This window comes from Abramis brama, assembly GCF_963993115.1.
Source record: "Abramis brama genome assembly, chromosome: 19".
In the NCBI taxonomy this organism is placed as follows: Eukaryota; Metazoa; Chordata; class Actinopteri; order Cypriniformes; family Leuciscidae; genus Abramis; species Abramis brama.
The window spans coordinates 9,317,382-9,336,398 of NC_139981.1; the positions used below are offsets into that span (position 1 = coordinate 9,317,382).

Genomic DNA, 19,017 nt, shown 5'->3' on the forward strand with positions numbered 1-19,017 from the left:
ATGTGTGTGTACCTCTGCGCGGTGCTGAAGAGTCAGACACGCTCCGGGAACGTCCGGTGGCGGGTGATTTGAGGTGCGCGTGGTTTGCTGTGGCGTCAGTAAAGGCGGAGGGGTGTTGAGTGGATTGGCCGTCCCACGTCCTCCAGTACGCCTTTCGGCTGGACTCAGGAGACAGGTGCTGTGCGATGCTCTCCACAGAATCTGGAGTGGCAGGACCTGAGGCTACAGCACATTTTACAGCAGTTATCATCAATGCTTTCCAGCATTCACCTGAAGATGCAAGATGACTGGGATAGGCGAGTAGGTATACATTACTGTTCAAAAGTTTGGACTCAGTTTTATTAAGATATTCAGGTGACGTTTAATCACATGCTTTCTGAAGCAATTCTTAAAGAGATGAAAATTCTGTCATCATTTACTCACCCGTATGTTGTTGCAAACCCATAAGACTTTAAAAATATCTTTGTGTTTTGAAGATTAACCAAAGGTTTTTGAGAGGTTTCTGTCCCTCCATTAAAAGTCCAAGTTACAAAACTTGGAAGATCCAAAAAGGTCATAAATGCGTCATAAAACGAAATTCATATGAATGGAGTGGTTAAATCAAAGTCTTGTGAAGAGATACGGTTGCTTTATATGCTGAACAGATATAATTTAGACTTTTATCACACCCACATTAAAACACACATACATAGAACGCACCACATATAGTAAACACGAAAGCTTGTGCGCGCGAGAAGCCGAGAACAAACCTCATTGTTCTTTCTGGGTGAACTATCCTTTTAAACAGCTCAATAGCTCAAACTTAGGTTCATCCAATCCTTTTGCCTTTTCCACTCTTTTTCTCTTATTTTCTAGTTTCAGATTTAGTTTTGTCTATTAAATTCTGCCTAAAAGGCATCTCTTCACTGTTGCAGATTGTGCACTGCTGTTTGACAGGTACGGTTCAATGAAGCTGCCAGCTGAGCACCAGCGAGGGGTCGCTTTCTTAAACTGCTTGTTGTTGTCCAGCAGGCATCTGTCATTGTTAAATCCTGTTTGCTTTCTTCTTTCTAGACAGCAGTGCATGAAATAGCCTTCATCTCTCAAAAGAACAACAGACTGATAAAATGCGTGATACCAAAAATGGATTTCAGAAATGGAAGTGTACTTAATAATCCAGCAACTGAAAAACATTTTATTGTGATTGCCACACTTCAGTAGCACAACTTTTTCAATTGATACGAATATATAAAAAAATATATAAAAAGGATTTAACACACTATTTAACATCTCAATAATAATTTACTATGTCGCTGTTTTTGGTACTGAATTGTTGGTGACAGAAGCATCAATTTCTTCCAAAAACTTAATGGTGATTCCAAACTTTTGAACAGTTGTGTAATGTTGAGAGTATATACAGTATGTATAACCTGGTAAGTTAATGGTCTGGTCTCCTAGAAATAATCTCCTGGCAATGCTTCTGCGGTACCAAGCTCGTGGGAATGCAAGAATCTCACTCAAACGCCTCATGTCGTACTTGAAGGATGCAGAACCGATATCACACACCGCTAGAAGAAAGACACAAACACACAGTGTCACAAATTAGTTACTGAGGCAACTGAAGGATTCCCTTTTATTGTTAAACACACTACATGTCAAAAGTTAGGGGTTGGTAAGACTTTTTTTGTGAAAAGTCTCTTATGCACAAAAATACAGTAAAAACAGTAATATTGTCAGTTACTATAAATTGTAATCATATTTATTTTATGTTTGAATATATTTTAAAACTTAATTTTCAGCATCATTACCCCTATCTTCAGCGTCACATAATCTTTTAGAAATGATTCTAATATGCTGATTTGGGAATATATAATAACGAATAATAATGTAAGAAACACTTCCTATTATTAATTGATTTTGAACAGTTGTGCCGCTTAATATTTTTGTTTTCAGGATTCAAAAGTTCAAAAGAACAGCATTTATTTGAAATGGAAATCTTTTTAACAGTATAAATGTATTTACTGTCACTTCTGATCAATTTAATTGCCCCTTGCGGAATAAAAATATTTATTTCTTTAAAAAAGACAAATTACTGACCCCAAACTTTTGAACAGTCATTGAACAGTAGTGTCATACAGCCGGAAAAGGCTTTAGTAAGGTGATACAATCAGACATCCTGAAGGATATCCCAGTAAGTCATTTTGAATTACTCACCTGAGATGTTGATAAGAGTGGTGTCCATCTTCCCACCCTTGCTAGCAACGGAAGTATCAATAAATGCTGGGCATCCTGTACGTCTCATCCTGGAAAGACTGACTTTCACAAACTCCAAGTTGATGGAGAGAGAGTCTTTCCTGCCCGTCACTGAAGAGGCCTCTTCGTCCACTGCTCCTGAAAGAACCAAAAGTCATCTCCAGCATCTTATAATTATCTTTAGTATATACTTTTATTTTACTTATAAACCATCACAAGATTTCTGAGTAATGTCTTTGCAATGGGCTCTCACCCAGTGGTCCTGGTCCAGGCGGAAGGCCAGTAACTGCAGACTTCTGTTTGCCGGCTCCATAAGGATGAAACACATACAGTGAGAAATCTGACATACAGGCAGTGAAACTCAGACCTGATGAGTTAATCGGTTGGCCTGTTAGATCTGATTGGCTGCTGTGGTGGCGACTCCGCCCCAGAGGACTGCCTAACCCTGTAGATGGACCTGAGGGATGGAAGAAGTTACAATGATTACCATTAGTCAACACACCCTTTAAAGGGGCTACATGTATGAATTTTCATATCGCTTTTTTATTGCTGATGTGTGAACAGCTTGTACAACGTTCCTAGTTTGTCTATGAAAGCCTATAGACTTATTTTAATATGAAGGACTCGGGATGTTTTTGCCGGGAAAATCAAAAGGATGCGTTTACATGAGCTCCCGGGGGCCTCTCAGTGTTGGGTGTAATGCATTACTAAGTAATTCATTTAAGTAATACATTTAACGTCTAATGTTTATTTATTTGAAGGAATTAAGAGAGCAGTTTCATATCTCTCCTTGTACTGTTCAACTGGTTGAGGTTGATTTGGGATTTAGAAAGTTATTAGATTACTGTACTAATAACACTCTCTAAAAAGTATTCCATTACTTGTTACGCTGTTGAAGATGTAATTCGTAGTAATTACTTTTTTAGAGTAACTTACCTAACACAGGTTTTATGACGAATGCTTATACAAACCATGATAATGCCGAACGAACTAATCTGTACTACAGTCATGCAAAGAAAATTGATAACTTCTAGGTAGGGTTGGTGAACGTGATTTCACCAAGTACCAAATGTTCCTGGATCAACATCTTTGTTGATCCTGGAACAACTTTCCAATCAACCAATCAGATTTGAGGGACAAGTTTATAGTTTATGTCAAGTTTAGGCTTAGACCCAGGGTGAGGTGCTTCAACATCAGTGTTATTTCACCTATCATTTCCCTCTGATTTTAGGGAAAAGTTATGGGTAGGGTTAGGTTAGGTTTAGGGGTAGGAATAGGGTAAGGACTAAATTTTGGGACAGGAATGTTATTCCAGGATCAACAAAATATGTTGATCCAGGAACATTGTCATTACTTGGCAAGATAACAGTGACCGTACATTCATACCTTTGCTTCCAGGCACTCTGTTGGCATTGTGTACTGATGGAGGTGTGGAGGAAGGTGTGTGTTGGCCCTCTGACGGATGGGTGGCGCTGGTGGGCTCAAGTTCACCCCTATTGGATGAGAAAACCAGGTCCAGAGAGGGAAGTTTCAGCATGCACTCCACTCGAGACATGGGGAGACAACTGAACCGGATCTGAGATGGCTGAGGAACAAACACAATGAAATTAACAGACTGCTTTGAGATGGTCACTAATGAGTACAAATGGAGGAACGCTGGTATACCTGCACCCGGACATAAACTACCACATCCACAGGGAAGGAGGAGTATGAATTTCCAGCAGAAGACACAAGAGACACCTGAGACTCCTCCAAAGGATCCACAGAATCAAAGTGACCAACATCCTCCTCAGGAACATTGAGGGCTACACGAACACACACACACACACACACACACACATACATATATTAATATCAGCATAAAGTATACACACAAAAACCTCACAGAATTGTGATTTTTTCATATGTTATTCAAGTGACAAATGATAAATCTGAAACCACACTTACTGTAGTTCCTGTCGACTGGTGTGATGGGAATTGTCTCCAGCGCTTTCTCCAGGAAGTCCAGCAGACATGGGCTGATGACCATTTCCTCTGGCAATGTCTGTAGGGCTACCCATGCATACAGCTTAGCCATCTTCACCCCTACACTCGGCTTACCTTTAGCTGCTCACACACACACACACACACACACAAAGTTGAGAACAATCCTTCTTTGCTGCCAATTTATCATGCAATGAAAGCAAAAGATGCAACCATTTGGCACCAAATTCACCTCCAGCATGCAAGTAATATGCATGAAGCACAACAGAGCAGCCAAAAAATCCAAGAATTGTTCAACACAAGCATAAAATGCAATTACGGTAATAGAAAATGATTTAAAATCAAAGACAATCAATAGCTAGCAATCAATGGATAGTAGTGTCTAGATATCACCACCTGGTATATATATATATATATATATATATATATATATATATATACCGTATTTTTGATCTAATAAATGCAGCCTTGGTGAGCATAAGAGACTTCTTTAAAAAATAAAAAATCTGACGAACTTCAAACTTTTGAACGCTAGTGTATATACTATGATTTATTGATTTATTGAGTAAAATTGTTGCCAATAATATTATATTAACAACTAATAATGGAAGCTTGTCTCAAACCAAGCAATGTCACATCAGCATTAAAAACAACACAGAACCACAGCGGAAAAAAAGATCCTGCCGAGTGGCAACTGTGAACACTGTTCCTAGATAGTCATGCGCTACAGTTGAGCTCAGAGCTGTGGGCTCCAGTGCAGAGATGAGGCTAAGCGCATGCAGGAAGCCATCGGCAGAGGACGACAGATGAACAGAGTGTGTACCTGAAGGGAGAGGAGGGGATGGGGGAGGGGGAGGGAGGAGTGTGTTAGTCTTTCCAGGGCCTGAGGCTGGTGGTGCGGGTGAGTCTCTCATACCATACAGTTTGGACTCTTTGGAAAGGGTTCTGGGAAGGGAAGATCCACGCGAGGCAATGGGCGACTCCGTCTTCAGCATTTTAGAGTTGTAATGTAGCTGTAAACAGACAGAGAGGGGAAAATGAGTGCTACAGTTAACCAATCATAAAAAGTGTACATTACTGCATCCATTTAGGTTTACTGCTGTTTTACATTTGTAAGATGTTTTATTGCAGCGGCTGAGCACTGTAACCCATCAGACACTTTGGTTTCATAAATCCAAGTGCAAATCAGATGCATTGAAATAGATCTATAGGGCTATGAGTGTATTTGAACGGGTTTTATGTGGTGGCACACCCAAAACTTAAGTCTCAGGTTGAAAAATTGTAGCTGAAATCCTTCTGTGTGCAATCGGCTTTACTTAAACCATATCATTAGATCCACTGCAGACCTTAACATCCACTCCAGGGATGTAGAAGACAGTGGTCTCAATGTCACTGGTCTTGCTCTGCAGAGAGGTAGGTACTCGCTTAGCATTCAGCAGATGAGAACTGGAGCCTAAACTGTGCTGCAGCTTTCGCTTCTTAGGAGGAGAGTCCTGATCCAGACTCCTTGAGCTCCGCTCACAACTCCTAAACAACAGAGAGACATTTCAGACACACAGAAACGCTTTACAGCTCTGATCGAGATTAAATCCAAAAGAATAGAGCTCTGAATGGATGATGTTTTCTTGTAGGCCAAAACCTGGAAATGTGTTAGCATTTATTAAGCACTTACAGTTCCTAAAGTCAATGGGTTTTTTGGTTAAATGCGTGAAATAAGGTCTGTGGTTAACACAAGCTCATGATATTTTCAAGTTTTATTCTACAACATTAAAATTCACCAGGGGGTATTACTGGTGTATTTTAAGCTTTTACTCGTCTTGAAAAAGGCAATTGCTGACAAGTGGCTAAATGAGGTTGTTAGGAACATAAAATCATCATGATTATCATGATTATCGCATTTTCGTGGTTTGAAAAGTCATCATGCCGAACAGGTAAACTCATCTACACACCAGTCCGCTTTCGCATCCTCATTGCTTTTACAACCACGCTATTGCAAACTATTCTAACTAAAAATCAATCTGAAAACGGCTTTTAAATAAACTCTGAAAAAGTTGTCAGAGGCTTTTCTGGAAATTGTATTTAAGCTTCAAAATTCATAAATGTAGTGTTTACTTGTAAAGATTATCATGATGAACAAAAAATGTCAATCTTTTGTTGGTCAAAAAGCTATCATCTGCAATAATCCAAAAGCCACTGAAAAAAATCCTATTGGGTTTTTGTTGAGGGAACCAGGATGACACTAACTTCCATGTGGTCCTACAAGAATGTCATTACTGCAGCGCTGCACTTCATTTTATTTTCAAAATGTGTGATGTGTGGGCATTTTGGGTTGTCTCTTTACCGCCTCACTGCGAGATCTTCATGCTCAGGTGGCTGGGTGCTGGGGTGCAGCACACACTTGCCGCTGTCAATCTCGACACGCACGTCCAGCTCAAAGTCAATGTTCCGTTCAGTGGGCGGAGCTAATCCTCCACGCTGAGGGGGTGTGTTGGGCCAGCGCTCGCTGAATAATGCAGAAAGTGCAGATGATTTCCTCTGAGAGCCCCTGAGAAACACAAATATATAGACCATCAGTTTAGGGAGCGTCTAATTGTGTTTGTCGAGTGTTTGCATGCACTGTGTTTAACGCACCCTGGTCTGCGATAATAGCTGTGCGGCCTTTCCCTATCGAACTCGTCATCTTTGTCCGAGTCCTCTGATGAAGTCGAGGAGAGGTCGTCCCGCCGACTGTCATCAGTCTGGAAGGGAGTGGTTGGTGAAAAGACTGCTGGTGTGCCAGGGGCACTGAACACTGAGCATGATGGGTAATGGGCAGGATCATCAATGGTGACAGACAACAGGTCCACCTCTGTCTCCTCCGGGAACTTCAACAATCAGTGAAAGCCAACAGTCACGAGATCTGTCTATGCATCTATGCATCTATCCATCTATTCATTCATTTCTCTTCTAAAGGATTTACGTTTCTTCAACTAAGCGAGTGTTGACATATCCAGGTCACATTTCACCAAAAAATAAAGTTTTATGCTTTAAATTAGTTTAATTTAAATTATTAAATTAGGCTAAAGTTCTTTCCATGAGTATGGAAAGAAAATACTATGGAAGTAAAAGAGTCTCATCAACTGTTTGGTTACTGATATTCTTTAAAAGATATTTGAATATTCATACAGGTTTGGGAAAACCTGAGGGTGAGTAAATGATGACAGAATTTTCATTTTTCGGTGAACTATCTCTTAAAGTAAAGTGTTACCTTTTGTACACAAAATAGTATAGAATTTTTAATTATCAGCCAATTTTCGGTCATCAAAATAATTACTGGATATTGGTATCGGACAGAATTTTAAGATCAGGGCATCTCGACATTTTACTTTTGAATTTGTAATTATTATACTCAATGGCGATTCTAATTGCCGCAATACAGAAATATGACTTATTACATACTATAACACAATAACACTAACTGACTGTTGTGGAAATACTGTACCGATGCAAAAATGGTCCTAAAACTAGGCTTCATGTTACAATTTTGATTACTTTTCATGTGACTTTGTGGTGAAATATAACCCTGACATGTCTAAAAGCTCAATGGGCACTAAGCTATTCTATCAGGTCAATATATCAGATTAATGCTAATTTAAGTTTGCAACTTGATCTACCCTACAAAATAGAAATCCCTTTATCCAACTGCCTAACATTTACAAATCATCTCAATTAATCTATCTATCTATTCATCTATCCATCCATTCATTATTCTGTCCCTGTATCTGTTAATGTGCTCAAAACCAAAACTGGTCTGATTCTGACTCATATTCAAACTGAATCTGTTGGCTGATAGCTCATAACCAGTGAGCACTTTGGAGAAAGCTTTTCCTTTTCCCAATTCATGCTTTCCACTAAGACCCAGCGGAGGAGAGAGGGATGAGACATAAGAAGATGAAAAGATGGACAGATGACAAGACATCATGAGCAATGCAATGAACTAAGATCAAGTTCAAGGCTGAGGAAACAAGAGCTGATTAGTTAATACAAACACAGCACAAGAGCAGCTTCAACATGTGGAGCGAGGGAGTGTGTGAATCAATGTGTGAGTAGGGAGATCAAGAGAAAATAAGAACACTTTCCAAACTAAGATCCAAAAAGGCTAACACCATTTGATTGAGAAAGATGATTTTTGATCGAGTTTTGAAAAGCAGTTTTGATTTAGCACAAGAAGATTTTCATGCAGAGATTCAGAGGTGATTTTAAGAATTTGATTTGATTTGATCGTTTTTCTCTGGTACCTTAAATACAGAGCCAGCTGGACTGGGGATTAGGTTTGGGGTTTCCATCTTAAACACAAACAAACTTATGAAAAACCCATCCATAAATAAAACCGGTATACTGAGCTATACAGTGCATGATCATACATGTTCAGCACATTATGTGTATACTATACATGTGGCTTTTATAAAGTCAAGAGTGAAGTAATTGCAGGTGAAACTATAAAACAACAGAGTGTGAAGTGTGTCTGTCCAAGTTCACAACCGTTAAACATTTTTAAAAATGTTTATGCTCACCAAATTGGTGATCAAAAAATGTATCATCAAAAATTCTGTAATATTTTAAAAAGTGAAAACTGTTTTGTATGCAAATTTGGTCCTCAAGAAACATTTCTTATTATTATCAAAAAATGAAAACAGTTGAGCTTAATATTTTTGTGGAAATCATAATAAATGTTTTCAGGACTTGATGAATAGGAAGTAAAAAAAACCCAGCATTTATTTGAAATAGAACTGTTTTCTAACATTATAAATGTTTTTTTTTACTTCAATTTAATGCATCCTTGCTGAATAAAAGTATAATTTTTGAATGGTAGTGTATATCAAAAGCAAAGCTTTAAACTTTACAGGTTCGTTGACATGTAAACAATGAACATGAAGATGGAACATTAAGGTGCGTTCATGCCATGACGTATTTACCACAACGATTCTGAACTCTAAAAAGCCTTCAGGTAGAATTAGCAATTTTCTGAGAGCTACGACTCGTACCATGTGGCCGCTGTACCACCTGACCACTGCAGATTTAAGGTGTGTTCGGCTTGAAGCGCCGCTGTTCAGATCGATCGCTATACGACATCAAAGAACCGCGAGAGCGATTCAAAAACAAACAAGTTTTTTTTACGGCAATTACGACATGGTGTGAATGCAGCATTAGAATGACGACAAAAAGATGAATAAAGCATTTCAAATAAACAAAGTCAGACATTTCAGAGTCAGACACACACAGATGTATGCATGCACACTACCGTGTCGATGTTGAAGGTAACCCTTGGTGCTGGAGATGATGCATCCACTTTGATATCGGGCAGGTCATCCCTTTAGAGAGACAAAATGAAAGAAAGTAAGGATTTGTAACTGAAAGACATTAACCCATCTGCAAATAACTGTGAGTGTGAGTGAGTGTGTACCTGGGTCTATCCGACCTCTTCATTGCTGGTCTGCCTGTTGCTGAGATGCTCTTTGACCTGCTGTTGCTGTAGCTGGGCTTGTACCCTAAACCCCATTTATCTTTCAAAGATGCAGCCTAAACAAAGCATAACCATTTCATCTCTACCAGATTTACAGTGTATAATTAATAAGCAGTAATAAAGCTGAATCAAAGTGATTCTTACCCGCATGCTGGAGCGCCGCAGCTTCTTGCGCACATCTCGGCGGATATCATTGACAGCGACAGATTCCAACTGTTGGTAGCGCTGGATTTCCTGGTTAATAGTGCTTTCACTTGCACCCAGTTTCCTTAGAGAAAAAAAAAGCAAGAATAATAGGGATTTATTTTAGGCAGAAGCCAATTAATTTAGGTATTTTGGTTCTTAATGTTAGGCTGACATTACTTGAGATCGTCAATGACTTTGGCCTGCTCATTGAGTTCTCTAATGTCCACCAGGCGCTTGGAGAACTTTCGTCCACGAGCGTCGATTATCTGATTGCTCATAACTGCCTGCCTCCGCAGGTCAACAGACTCCTGTAAGAGGGAAACTACTGTCAATACAACACATTTAGATGCAAGACATACTTAGGGGTGGGCGGTATGACAAAATCACGGTATGAGCGATTCAGAAATGTTATACACCACTTTATATATTTTTTGACAAATATTTAAAGCATACATTTACACTTCTGTTCAAATGTTTGTTGTCTGTACGATTTTTAAATGTTTTTGAAAGAAGTCTCTTATTCGCACTAAGGCTGCATTTATTTGATCCAAAAAATGCAGTAAATACAGTAATATTGTGATATATTACTACAGTTAGACAATATTAGATTTCTATTTTGAATAAATGCTGGTCTTTTTAACTTTTTATTCATCAAAGAATCCTGGAAAAAGTATCACAGGTTCCAAAAAAACAAAAAAAACAAAAATTAAGCATAAGTTTCCAGCATTGATAATAAATCAGCATATTAGAATGATTTCTGAAGGATCATGTGACACTGAAGATTGGAGAAATGGCTGATGAAAAATCATCTTTGCATCACAGAAATAAATTATATTTTAAAGTATATTAAAATAGAATTTTAAATTGTACTAATATTTGTACAATATTACAGTTTTTCTGTATTTTTGATCAAATAAATGCAGGCTTGATGAGCATAAGAAACTTCTTTAAAAAATAATAAATAGCAATGTTTCCAAACTTTTGATCGGTTCTGTACATTTACATATTTACATGAATGGTATATCATGACCTTCTGGCATATTTCAGCATTTTTACCATCATTCTGCCCAGCCCTAGGCACAGTCATGCATAAGAATCTATTCCAAAATCACACAGAATATTAAACACTGTCAAAACAAGTGTTGATCATTGCAGACAAACAAAATCAAAACACCACCCCAAAAAAACTGATTACTGAAGCAAAGACAATTCATGAGAAATGCATCCTTTGGAAATGCGAAATGAGAAGATGTGACTGGCCACTCATTTCTCATGGAAAGGAATCAGATGAGACTAAAAAGCAGCAGGAAACCGTATACTCCAGACTTTCTCAACATATTTCAGTTGCTCAAAACCAAGAGATCTAGGCACAATTCAACAAGGTTTTGAGCAATTTGACTAATCTTAAAAGAAACTTTCACCCTGAGAGTAGGAACAATATGGAGAGAAAGGATGTGACAGAGAAACAGAGAGGATTGAAAAGCAAACTGGAGCTCTAATGTACATACACAGCCCCAGGACAGGGGTCTGGGATTTCTAGTTCGTTCTGCATTGGCTGAGGACGGCAGGCGAACACTTCTCGACTTTAGCCGAGTGATTGTGGATGATGGAGAAATATTACGACACTCAGAAGGTGAGAGGGGAGGGGGGCTGGGGCTAATGCCCAGAATGCTGTTCACCAGCCGCTTCCTGAACGAAAGTCTGGGGCTGAGATCACCTTCAGGACACTGCAAACATGGGCCGGTTTAAAACAAACACAGACACACACTACTACACAGACATTGAGAACAAATACTAAGAAGAAACTTCACATAGCGTGTTTTGAACACAAAAATGACATTAATATCCAAACAATAAAATAAAAGAAACAATGTCAATTAAAAATAGAAGAATAGCCCCAAACACTTTACAATGACAATAAAGGTGAGCCAACAAATGTTAGTGACATAAAGAATGTGAGCTCTGACCATGTGTATGGGGGGAGACATGCCATCACTCTCGTCCTCGTCTGACAGGTCAGCCATGTTGACCGAGTTGAGGTCTGTGATGTCATCGGTGTCCTCTTCACCGGTCAGAGATGTGAGTGTGTTACCCAGAGCATTCAGACGCTTGCCGATGTTTGGATCCATGTGCACATCGATACCACACATCTTCCACAAGACATTAAGGGTCCATGTCCCTGCGCTGCTGCTCTCTGGAGAATTGAATGGTTTTGTTATTGGATACAGACAAAAAGTCAAATATGAAGTCAGCATTAAATCAACACTGACAATGTTTACTTTCTTAATGCATGGTCTTTATGTGGCCATTTTATCAATGTACACTCCCTTTCAGGAGATTGGGGTTAGTCAGTTTTTTAAAGTATGTACGTAATTTTCCATCAGGTCTAAAATATAAACGCTTATAATAGGCGTTTAAAAACCCACTTTGGAAGAAATTATGATGTAGTGACTCATTTAAATTGATCAATAAAAGTGACAGAATTTATATAAATATAGAATTTAAATAAATATAGAATTGGAAAGCATATGAGAGTTCTTTCAAAAACATTAAACAATTTTACCAACCCCAAACTTTTGAACAGCAGTGTATGCAAAAGTGTCCTTTTATCATTTTTATTGTTGTTGTTGTTTTGTTTTTTTTGAATAGACCAAGTAAAATTAATTCAGAAGATCATTTCACACAAACCTGCAGAGGCCTGGCCTGTTGTTCTGGAACAAACTTCATAAGTACCATCAGGGACAACACCTGAAAAGCCACATTGAGTCTTTGAAGAATCAGGGGAGCGTAATAGGGCCAAAAATAGATACAACACATTTACATTGAGTGTTACTCACAGGCATTCATGACCAATTCTCCTCTGATCTCAGGTTTCCAGTCATCCCAAGTTGTCTCAAAACCCTCAGCAAATCGAATGCAAAAGTTTTTAAAATGTCCTTTGCTGACCAGAGACTCGGAGGAACAGGCTGTTATTAGCGTACTCTCGATGGTCAACACCAGTGCTGAGCCAGTGTCAAAATCAATACTGTGATTGGCCTAATGTACAACAGGAAACAGTAACAAACATTTAAAATCAATCATTCAAACAATTCATGTGCAAGAGTGAAATACAAGACAGGCAGTACTTTATACAGTTAAAGGCCAATCACAATTGGTTCAGACCAATCTGGGCTGCGTATCTCGAAAGCATCGTAAGCTAAGTTGGTCGTAGAGACCACTGGTGGCAATGGTTCTACGATCTACTTAGGCCTACAATGCTTTTGAGAAACACAGCCCTGAGTTTAAACATAAAAAGAATGATAAATAGATGCATCAGTGAGGATCCACCTGTGTAGAGTTGGTGATAGGTAGGCAGATGCCCAGGTCATTGACAGTGAGCTGTAGAAAGAGAGTGCTGAAGGCCTGAGCGCTGGTCTGCTGAATTGCTGGCAGTTTGTCTACCACTTCTTTTGTGGCCATATGAATGTCAGAGTTGAGAGCCAAGCGTTGTTCCTTCCAGTTATCATAGGCAGCCTTATAGTTCAGCCAGAACAGCACAGCTAAAAAAAAAGACATACAAATACGCAATTACAAACCCCCAAAAATTCCCCAATGGATACACATGAAAAAAAAAACAAGCTAAGTGTGGACTGACCTCTGTCAAATGCCACTGGTTGAGCAAAAACAATAGGACGGTTGAGGGTGATCAGGACGGCCTCTTTGTTAGAGCTGCCACTGATCTCCTCCTGCAGAGCATTGCGCAAACCGATTCGAGTGCGGAAGTACGCCACCTGGTGGAAATCTGACCCCGCCTCCTCATACACCTGCAAGAGAAAGTGTTATAACACTCTCATGCATCCACAAGAAAACTTTATATGACAATAATGAATAACAGAGCATGAAGAAACGCTCATTTCTGTAACAGTGGCTACCTGATGTTTGACGATTTGCCCCAAAGCCAAGTTGAGATCCACTTGACATTTCCCAAAAAGCTTCAGGTAGTTACTTCCTGTGGGAGTAGTCTTGCACTGAACCCGATTGGACAGTTCAAGCTCAATCCAGCCCGTTTCAAAGCGCACCGCCCTCATTGAAGGAGTGGTGGCTGTCATTTGAATCCCCTGCAAAAGAGAAACATATTCAAAACGTCTGCAGAATTCACCTTAACAAATAAATGCATAATTTAAGGAAGTCCAAACCTTAAACGTCAGATTTAGAGAGTAAAGCAGGATTTTAGGTTTGTCGCCATCTGTTGACACATCGTGTTCATTCCACAGTGGGATTGGTTGTTCCCCTCCTACAGAAACACGCATTTCACACAGCTGGTCAAGTAAAAGAATCAACCACAACAAAAAGTGCATAACAAAATCTAAAATGAATAATACAAATTATATAAAACAAATTAAATAGATGGAAAAAGTTCTCCATTTATGCTACTTGTTCTTCAACACACATACCTGACACTTTCTGGATGACCTCATTGACCTCCTTCATGAAGACCTTTTGTAAGAAGACTAGGTGGTTGAGCAAATCTGTGGTCAAGTTGTGTTCAAAAGATCCAATCTAAAAATGAAGAAAAAAATTCTAAAATGCTCTATTTCAACCATAAGCATTCATCTGTAATGCTGGAACAAACTGATAATCAAGCACAGCATTTAGAACAATATCTCATTGAAAGGTCAACGACACACCTCAGCTACGCAGCGCAAGTAATTTCCCTGCAGATAGTTGCTGTATTCTGGGGCCCAGGCTGTGTCGCTGTGGCCCTCGTGCTCCTGTATAATGTACTGTCCTGACATGGTGACGGGAGGCAGATTTAGGCTGGCAGTGGGGGGCATGGCCGACACGTCCACAGGGGAAACCTTTGACTGGAAACACAGCTTATGATTGGGCAGTTCGAAAGTAAAACGCGTCTGAGCACCTGTGAGAGGGAGACAGCAAAACATTAATCATTTTTAATTGTTGCATCTGTGTTTTCCAGTGCATTATGGAAAAAATTAGCAATTCGCTTGTGGAATTGTGGGTACCAGTCATGCCATGGCTTTTCATGCGACCCATCTTGTATTCTGCTTTAAGAGAGGGCAATAGGGCTGCGCCAATAGTGATCCCATCGAGCATAGCGCTGAATTTCAACACGATTGGCTTCTTCTCCAGTCCCTCGGGCAGCTGAGGAAACTCACTGGCCTCCACTGGAGTTTGATTGACACTCACTTCAGAGGGCTGCGGAGTTGGCGTCTCTTCTCGGCTGGGAGGAGGGCTGATGAAAATAGGAAACCGATTTAAATTTAATATCGGCGACAAACAAAAGCCACATTTAATATCGGCGACAACAGGAGTTGTGAAAAGAAAGTGCCAGAGGTTTGCCTCACATGTTGGAGGGCTGACGGATGAGGTCTGAAATCTGTTTTGAGAGCTGATGGGAGCTGCGGACCATCATGCTGTGCAGCGTTGCAGGATGTTGCGGGATGTTGATGAAGATAGCGCCCACTTTAAATACTGCAGCATTATTGGTCTTCAGCCCACGCTGCGCACTGTATAAAGCCTGGGACTTTGCGATGTTACACTTCACCACAGTCCTAATATACAAATACACACAAACAAAAAGGAACTTACTCCAAATGCTCACTTTGAAATCACAGCTTGCATGTTACACCGAGCAGTCACATAAAACAATGTCTGTGAAATGTATAGACAGACTTTGGCAAAATGTACAAGTGAAATGGCTGGAAACGAGGCCTTGTGGATATGGGAACTGCAACGAGAGAGAGATCTAGATGGATTAATGGAAAAGAGGAACGGGAGAGTTTCAGCTCCTGATAGCTTGACCATATGGACTGTCCATCTTATTTATACTGCACAGAAAAAAATTAAAAATTAAAAAATAAATTGGCAAACACTTGCCAAAATGACAAGCTCCAATCAGATTGTCTGACGCATATGCAATTACATCCACCGGGCTGCAGCAATGAGGGCATTTGAGGAGAAACTAATCACTGGATTTGACAGCTTTTCCCAGGTTTGAAGCATCAAGTATTTAAAAGATATTAAAAGACTTTTGTATGAGGCACGTAGCAGCACATGAACTCAATATCCACGAGCAAAACTTTATAATCGGTTTTCTGTTCTGAGTTCTGAGTTTGTGAAAAACTCTGTACTTATTACTTTTGGAAGAACAGGGTGAAAAAAAAAAAAATCACATATTTTTGGTAAAACTGTTCTCAAAGACCTCCAAGCCAATCTATTATTATTGCATCACTGATTTCAGATAAAACTGCACTTAAACATCAAAAGTGTCAAATGTCAATAATGTAGCGATGTAGCAAAGTTAAAGTCAAACCAAGCAACTTTCTTTTGCAAATTCGCTTGACCAACTAGGAAATCCGAGTGGGGAAATCTTTCACCCTAACGTGAAATTTCCAGTCAAGTGAAGTTCTACTGAAATTACAGGATTCTTCCCCAAAAATGTACCAATCAATGGGATTATGAGCGCATTAAGGGGGCAGATCTTGGTCAGAATAACCTGTGATGTGGTCCAGACTTCATGCCGATATTCAAAAGCCTTTCTCAGTGACACTAGGTAGTAGAAAAGGTAGTAGAAAACAATTTAAATAACCCACTGACAGCATTAATAAATATGATTTGAAAAATAGTGTTATGAGGATGTTATGATTTCACTGACCACTGTCTGAAGATACTATATCTGTGAAGCCTTTATATGAGAGAGCTGTGGTGGGTTAGAGCCGGTATGAAATGTTATGATAGTAAGAGTGAACACCATGTGTCATATGATTGACATATGGAAGGACTGTGATATCCAAATATTATGGAGATGTTATGAATGGTAAATGGAGAAAAGGACAAGGTTACTGAGGAAACTTAGACATACAGGAACTCCTGCTTGGTTGTGCTGGTAGGTGAGGTTGGAAAATCCTCTAGTCTGCCAGCGAGAGAGGCAGAAAATAAAAATAAAAATAAAAATGACAGATAGAGAGAACAGAGGAGAGTAGAGAGGAGGAAGATAGAAGAGGGGAAGTTATCCACAGAAAACATTTCAAAACTGTCACATATGCTGTGATAAATCTGCACTCTTAGAAAAACATTTGAAAGAGAGACCATCAGAACAAAAACAGATCCAAGAATGACTTCAAACTATTTTAAAATATGACAATAGCAGAGAATATGCTAGGAATAAATTGCATTTAAAATCCAGATTCAGACGTTGCATTACAAAGGCTGCATGGCTGAAACTGGAAACGTATTTTACATTTCCTGAAGCAAAGGTGTTGTGGGTCGTTCCCAGGGTGCAGTTTCAATTTTTTTTAGTTTTTGATTGTTTTAAGTTTGCTTTCATGTGGTTGCTAGTCAACTCTCTATGACAATCTGGTCTATAAATACATTTATTCAAGGTTTGGAATTAATAAAATAAATTAATATTTTACAGTATATAGCAAGCATCCATTTCTATTTCAAATTACTGCTTGATGCATGAATATAAATGAATCAAAACAAACAAAAAATTCAGCTTTGCCATCATGGGGATAAATCACATTTTAAAATATTACTGTGTTACTGTATTTTGATCAACTAAATGCAGCCTTGGTGAGCATTAGAGATTTTTCATTCATAAAAACAATCTCACCGACCTCAAACTTTTTAACCGTAGTAACTTTGTTCCCTCATTCAGCGAAAGTATATGAGGTCCTGAATTATGTACAATTTAGTATTTAGTCCGTAAGTTGATTTGTCAGACCGATCAAATAAACAGAACAAATATTAAGGCTCCACAGAGATACGTTTACATTCTTCAGGAAAGTCAACCTGCCAACAGCTTAAAGTGTATTGCATGTGAAACTGGAATTGGAAATAATTGTAGAAAGAAAAATTAGTTCAACTTTATTTCGATGGTCCACTTTTGACCTTCTACTAAATATGAGTAACTCTGCAACTACATATCAACTAACTCTCATTAGGGTATTAGTAGACTGTTATCAAAATAAAGTATTAGCAGATATTAAGCAGACAGTAAACCAATATTTTAATGACTGGTAATGGAAATGTAGTTGCAAAGTTACTTGTAGTTAGAAAAATGTCTAAAGTGGACCATCAAAATAAAGTGTAACCGAAAAATTACACACTTCAAGGTAAATGGATTTATGTAAAGATGGACAATGATAATTGATAGAGCATTCAATAGGTCTTAACGCCTGGTGTTAAGGGAACTACTGACTGTATATCTGGTGAGATTCCTTCCAGAAGCACAATGTTCACACATCCGATATGGGCCGAGGCACAGGTCTCAGTCATCTTCTGATGGAGAATGTCTACAGCAAGAGAACAGGAATTACAGGATATTTCATCTGCAAGGTTTTAGTTGGTGAATAAGATATTTTAAAGTGTGTGAATGCTGTTTGCATTACCCTTCATTTTCTCCTTTAAAGTAAAACTGCCATGTATTTTCTTAAGCTCTGCCTCCATGGTTAGTCCTCCAATGTCTGCTTCCAGATGTGTGCGGTTCACCATGCCAACGCCAAACACGATCAGCGTCACATGCTGGGGCTCAGAGCTTACCAAACTCCGCCGACGACCCAGCCGACTGGGCGGCGTCTCGCCCTCCGATTCAAACACCAATCGACATGGAGGATCCGCAGGGCTCCTCCCACCCTCTGAATAGCAAAAATAAACAGTTGAATAGGCAAATTTGGGCAAAAGCAAAGATTATTATGCTAGCAGATATGTTTATACCAGTCAGATGCAACGCAAGATGCTAAAAAATTTTTTTGCACCATGACATTATTTTTACGCCAATGTATCAGACGGTGTTTCCTCTCTCTAAATATCATTACCACAAAATCTTTTTACCATAATGTATAATCAAATAATGACATATTTAAATTGTAAAGTATTTATACATCATGGTGCAATAATCTGCTGTAGTGTCTTTTAATATACATTTCTTGTATTCACCAAGGATATACTTATTATTGTATCACAGAACTGAACATTTTATAAGAATTATATTTGAGAATATTATAAACTTAAAATAAAAATTAATGAATTAATCTTTACTCATATTAAATAATAAATATAATTATCACTAATTTTCTTGAAAATAATAGCCAAAAATATATTATTTCATG

At 38.8% G+C, this 19,017-nt stretch overlaps 1 protein-coding gene across 12 annotated transcripts in view; it reads right to left on the reverse strand.

The window, feature by feature from the left end:
* kiaa1109 (KIAA1109) overlaps nucleotides 1-19,017 on the reverse strand; it is a 55,040-nt gene that overhangs the window by 5,519 nt on the left and 30,504 nt on the right. The window contains exons 47-76 of one of the 12 annotated variants that reach the window (XM_084093664.1): nucleotides 18,298-18,543; nucleotides 18,108-18,201; nucleotides 15,250-15,456; nucleotides 14,908-15,137; nucleotides 14,572-14,801; nucleotides 14,338-14,443; nucleotides 14,080-14,177; nucleotides 13,816-14,001; nucleotides 13,539-13,707; nucleotides 13,232-13,443; nucleotides 12,742-12,940; nucleotides 12,593-12,652; nucleotides 11,872-12,098; nucleotides 11,413-11,631; nucleotides 10,082-10,212; nucleotides 9,863-9,986; nucleotides 9,659-9,774; nucleotides 9,497-9,566; nucleotides 8,493-8,540; nucleotides 6,847-7,079; nucleotides 6,557-6,760; nucleotides 5,562-5,742; nucleotides 5,039-5,228; nucleotides 4,180-4,338; nucleotides 3,898-4,037; nucleotides 3,619-3,817; nucleotides 2,486-2,689; nucleotides 2,194-2,370; nucleotides 1,410-1,547; nucleotides 13-222 (exon numbers count right to left, since the gene is read on the reverse strand). In XM_084093664.1, coding sequence (XP_083949790.1) covers nucleotides 13-222; nucleotides 1,410-1,547; nucleotides 2,194-2,370; nucleotides 2,486-2,689; nucleotides 3,619-3,817; nucleotides 3,898-4,037; nucleotides 4,180-4,338; nucleotides 5,039-5,228; nucleotides 5,562-5,742; nucleotides 6,557-6,760; nucleotides 6,847-7,079; nucleotides 8,493-8,540; nucleotides 9,497-9,566; nucleotides 9,659-9,774; nucleotides 9,863-9,986; nucleotides 10,082-10,212; nucleotides 11,413-11,631; nucleotides 11,872-12,098; nucleotides 12,593-12,652; nucleotides 12,742-12,940; nucleotides 13,232-13,443; nucleotides 13,539-13,707; nucleotides 13,816-14,001; nucleotides 14,080-14,177; nucleotides 14,338-14,443; nucleotides 14,572-14,801; nucleotides 14,908-15,137; nucleotides 15,250-15,456; nucleotides 18,108-18,201; nucleotides 18,298-18,543 — 5,007 coding nt within the window. Of the gene's footprint in view, nucleotides 1-12; nucleotides 223-1,409; nucleotides 1,548-2,193; nucleotides 2,371-2,485; nucleotides 2,690-3,618; nucleotides 3,818-3,897; nucleotides 4,038-4,179; nucleotides 4,339-5,038; nucleotides 5,229-5,537; nucleotides 5,743-6,556; nucleotides 6,761-6,846; nucleotides 7,080-8,492; nucleotides 8,541-9,496; nucleotides 9,567-9,658; nucleotides 9,775-9,862; nucleotides 9,987-10,081; nucleotides 10,213-11,412; nucleotides 11,632-11,871; nucleotides 12,099-12,592; nucleotides 12,653-12,741; nucleotides 12,941-13,231; nucleotides 13,444-13,538; nucleotides 13,708-13,815; nucleotides 14,002-14,079; nucleotides 14,178-14,337; nucleotides 14,444-14,571; nucleotides 14,802-14,907; nucleotides 15,138-15,249; nucleotides 15,457-18,107; nucleotides 18,202-18,297; nucleotides 18,544-19,017 lie in introns of all 12 variants that reach the window. The other 11 variants (XM_084093673.1, XM_084093672.1, XM_084093671.1 and 8 more) reach the window with 11 other exon arrangements.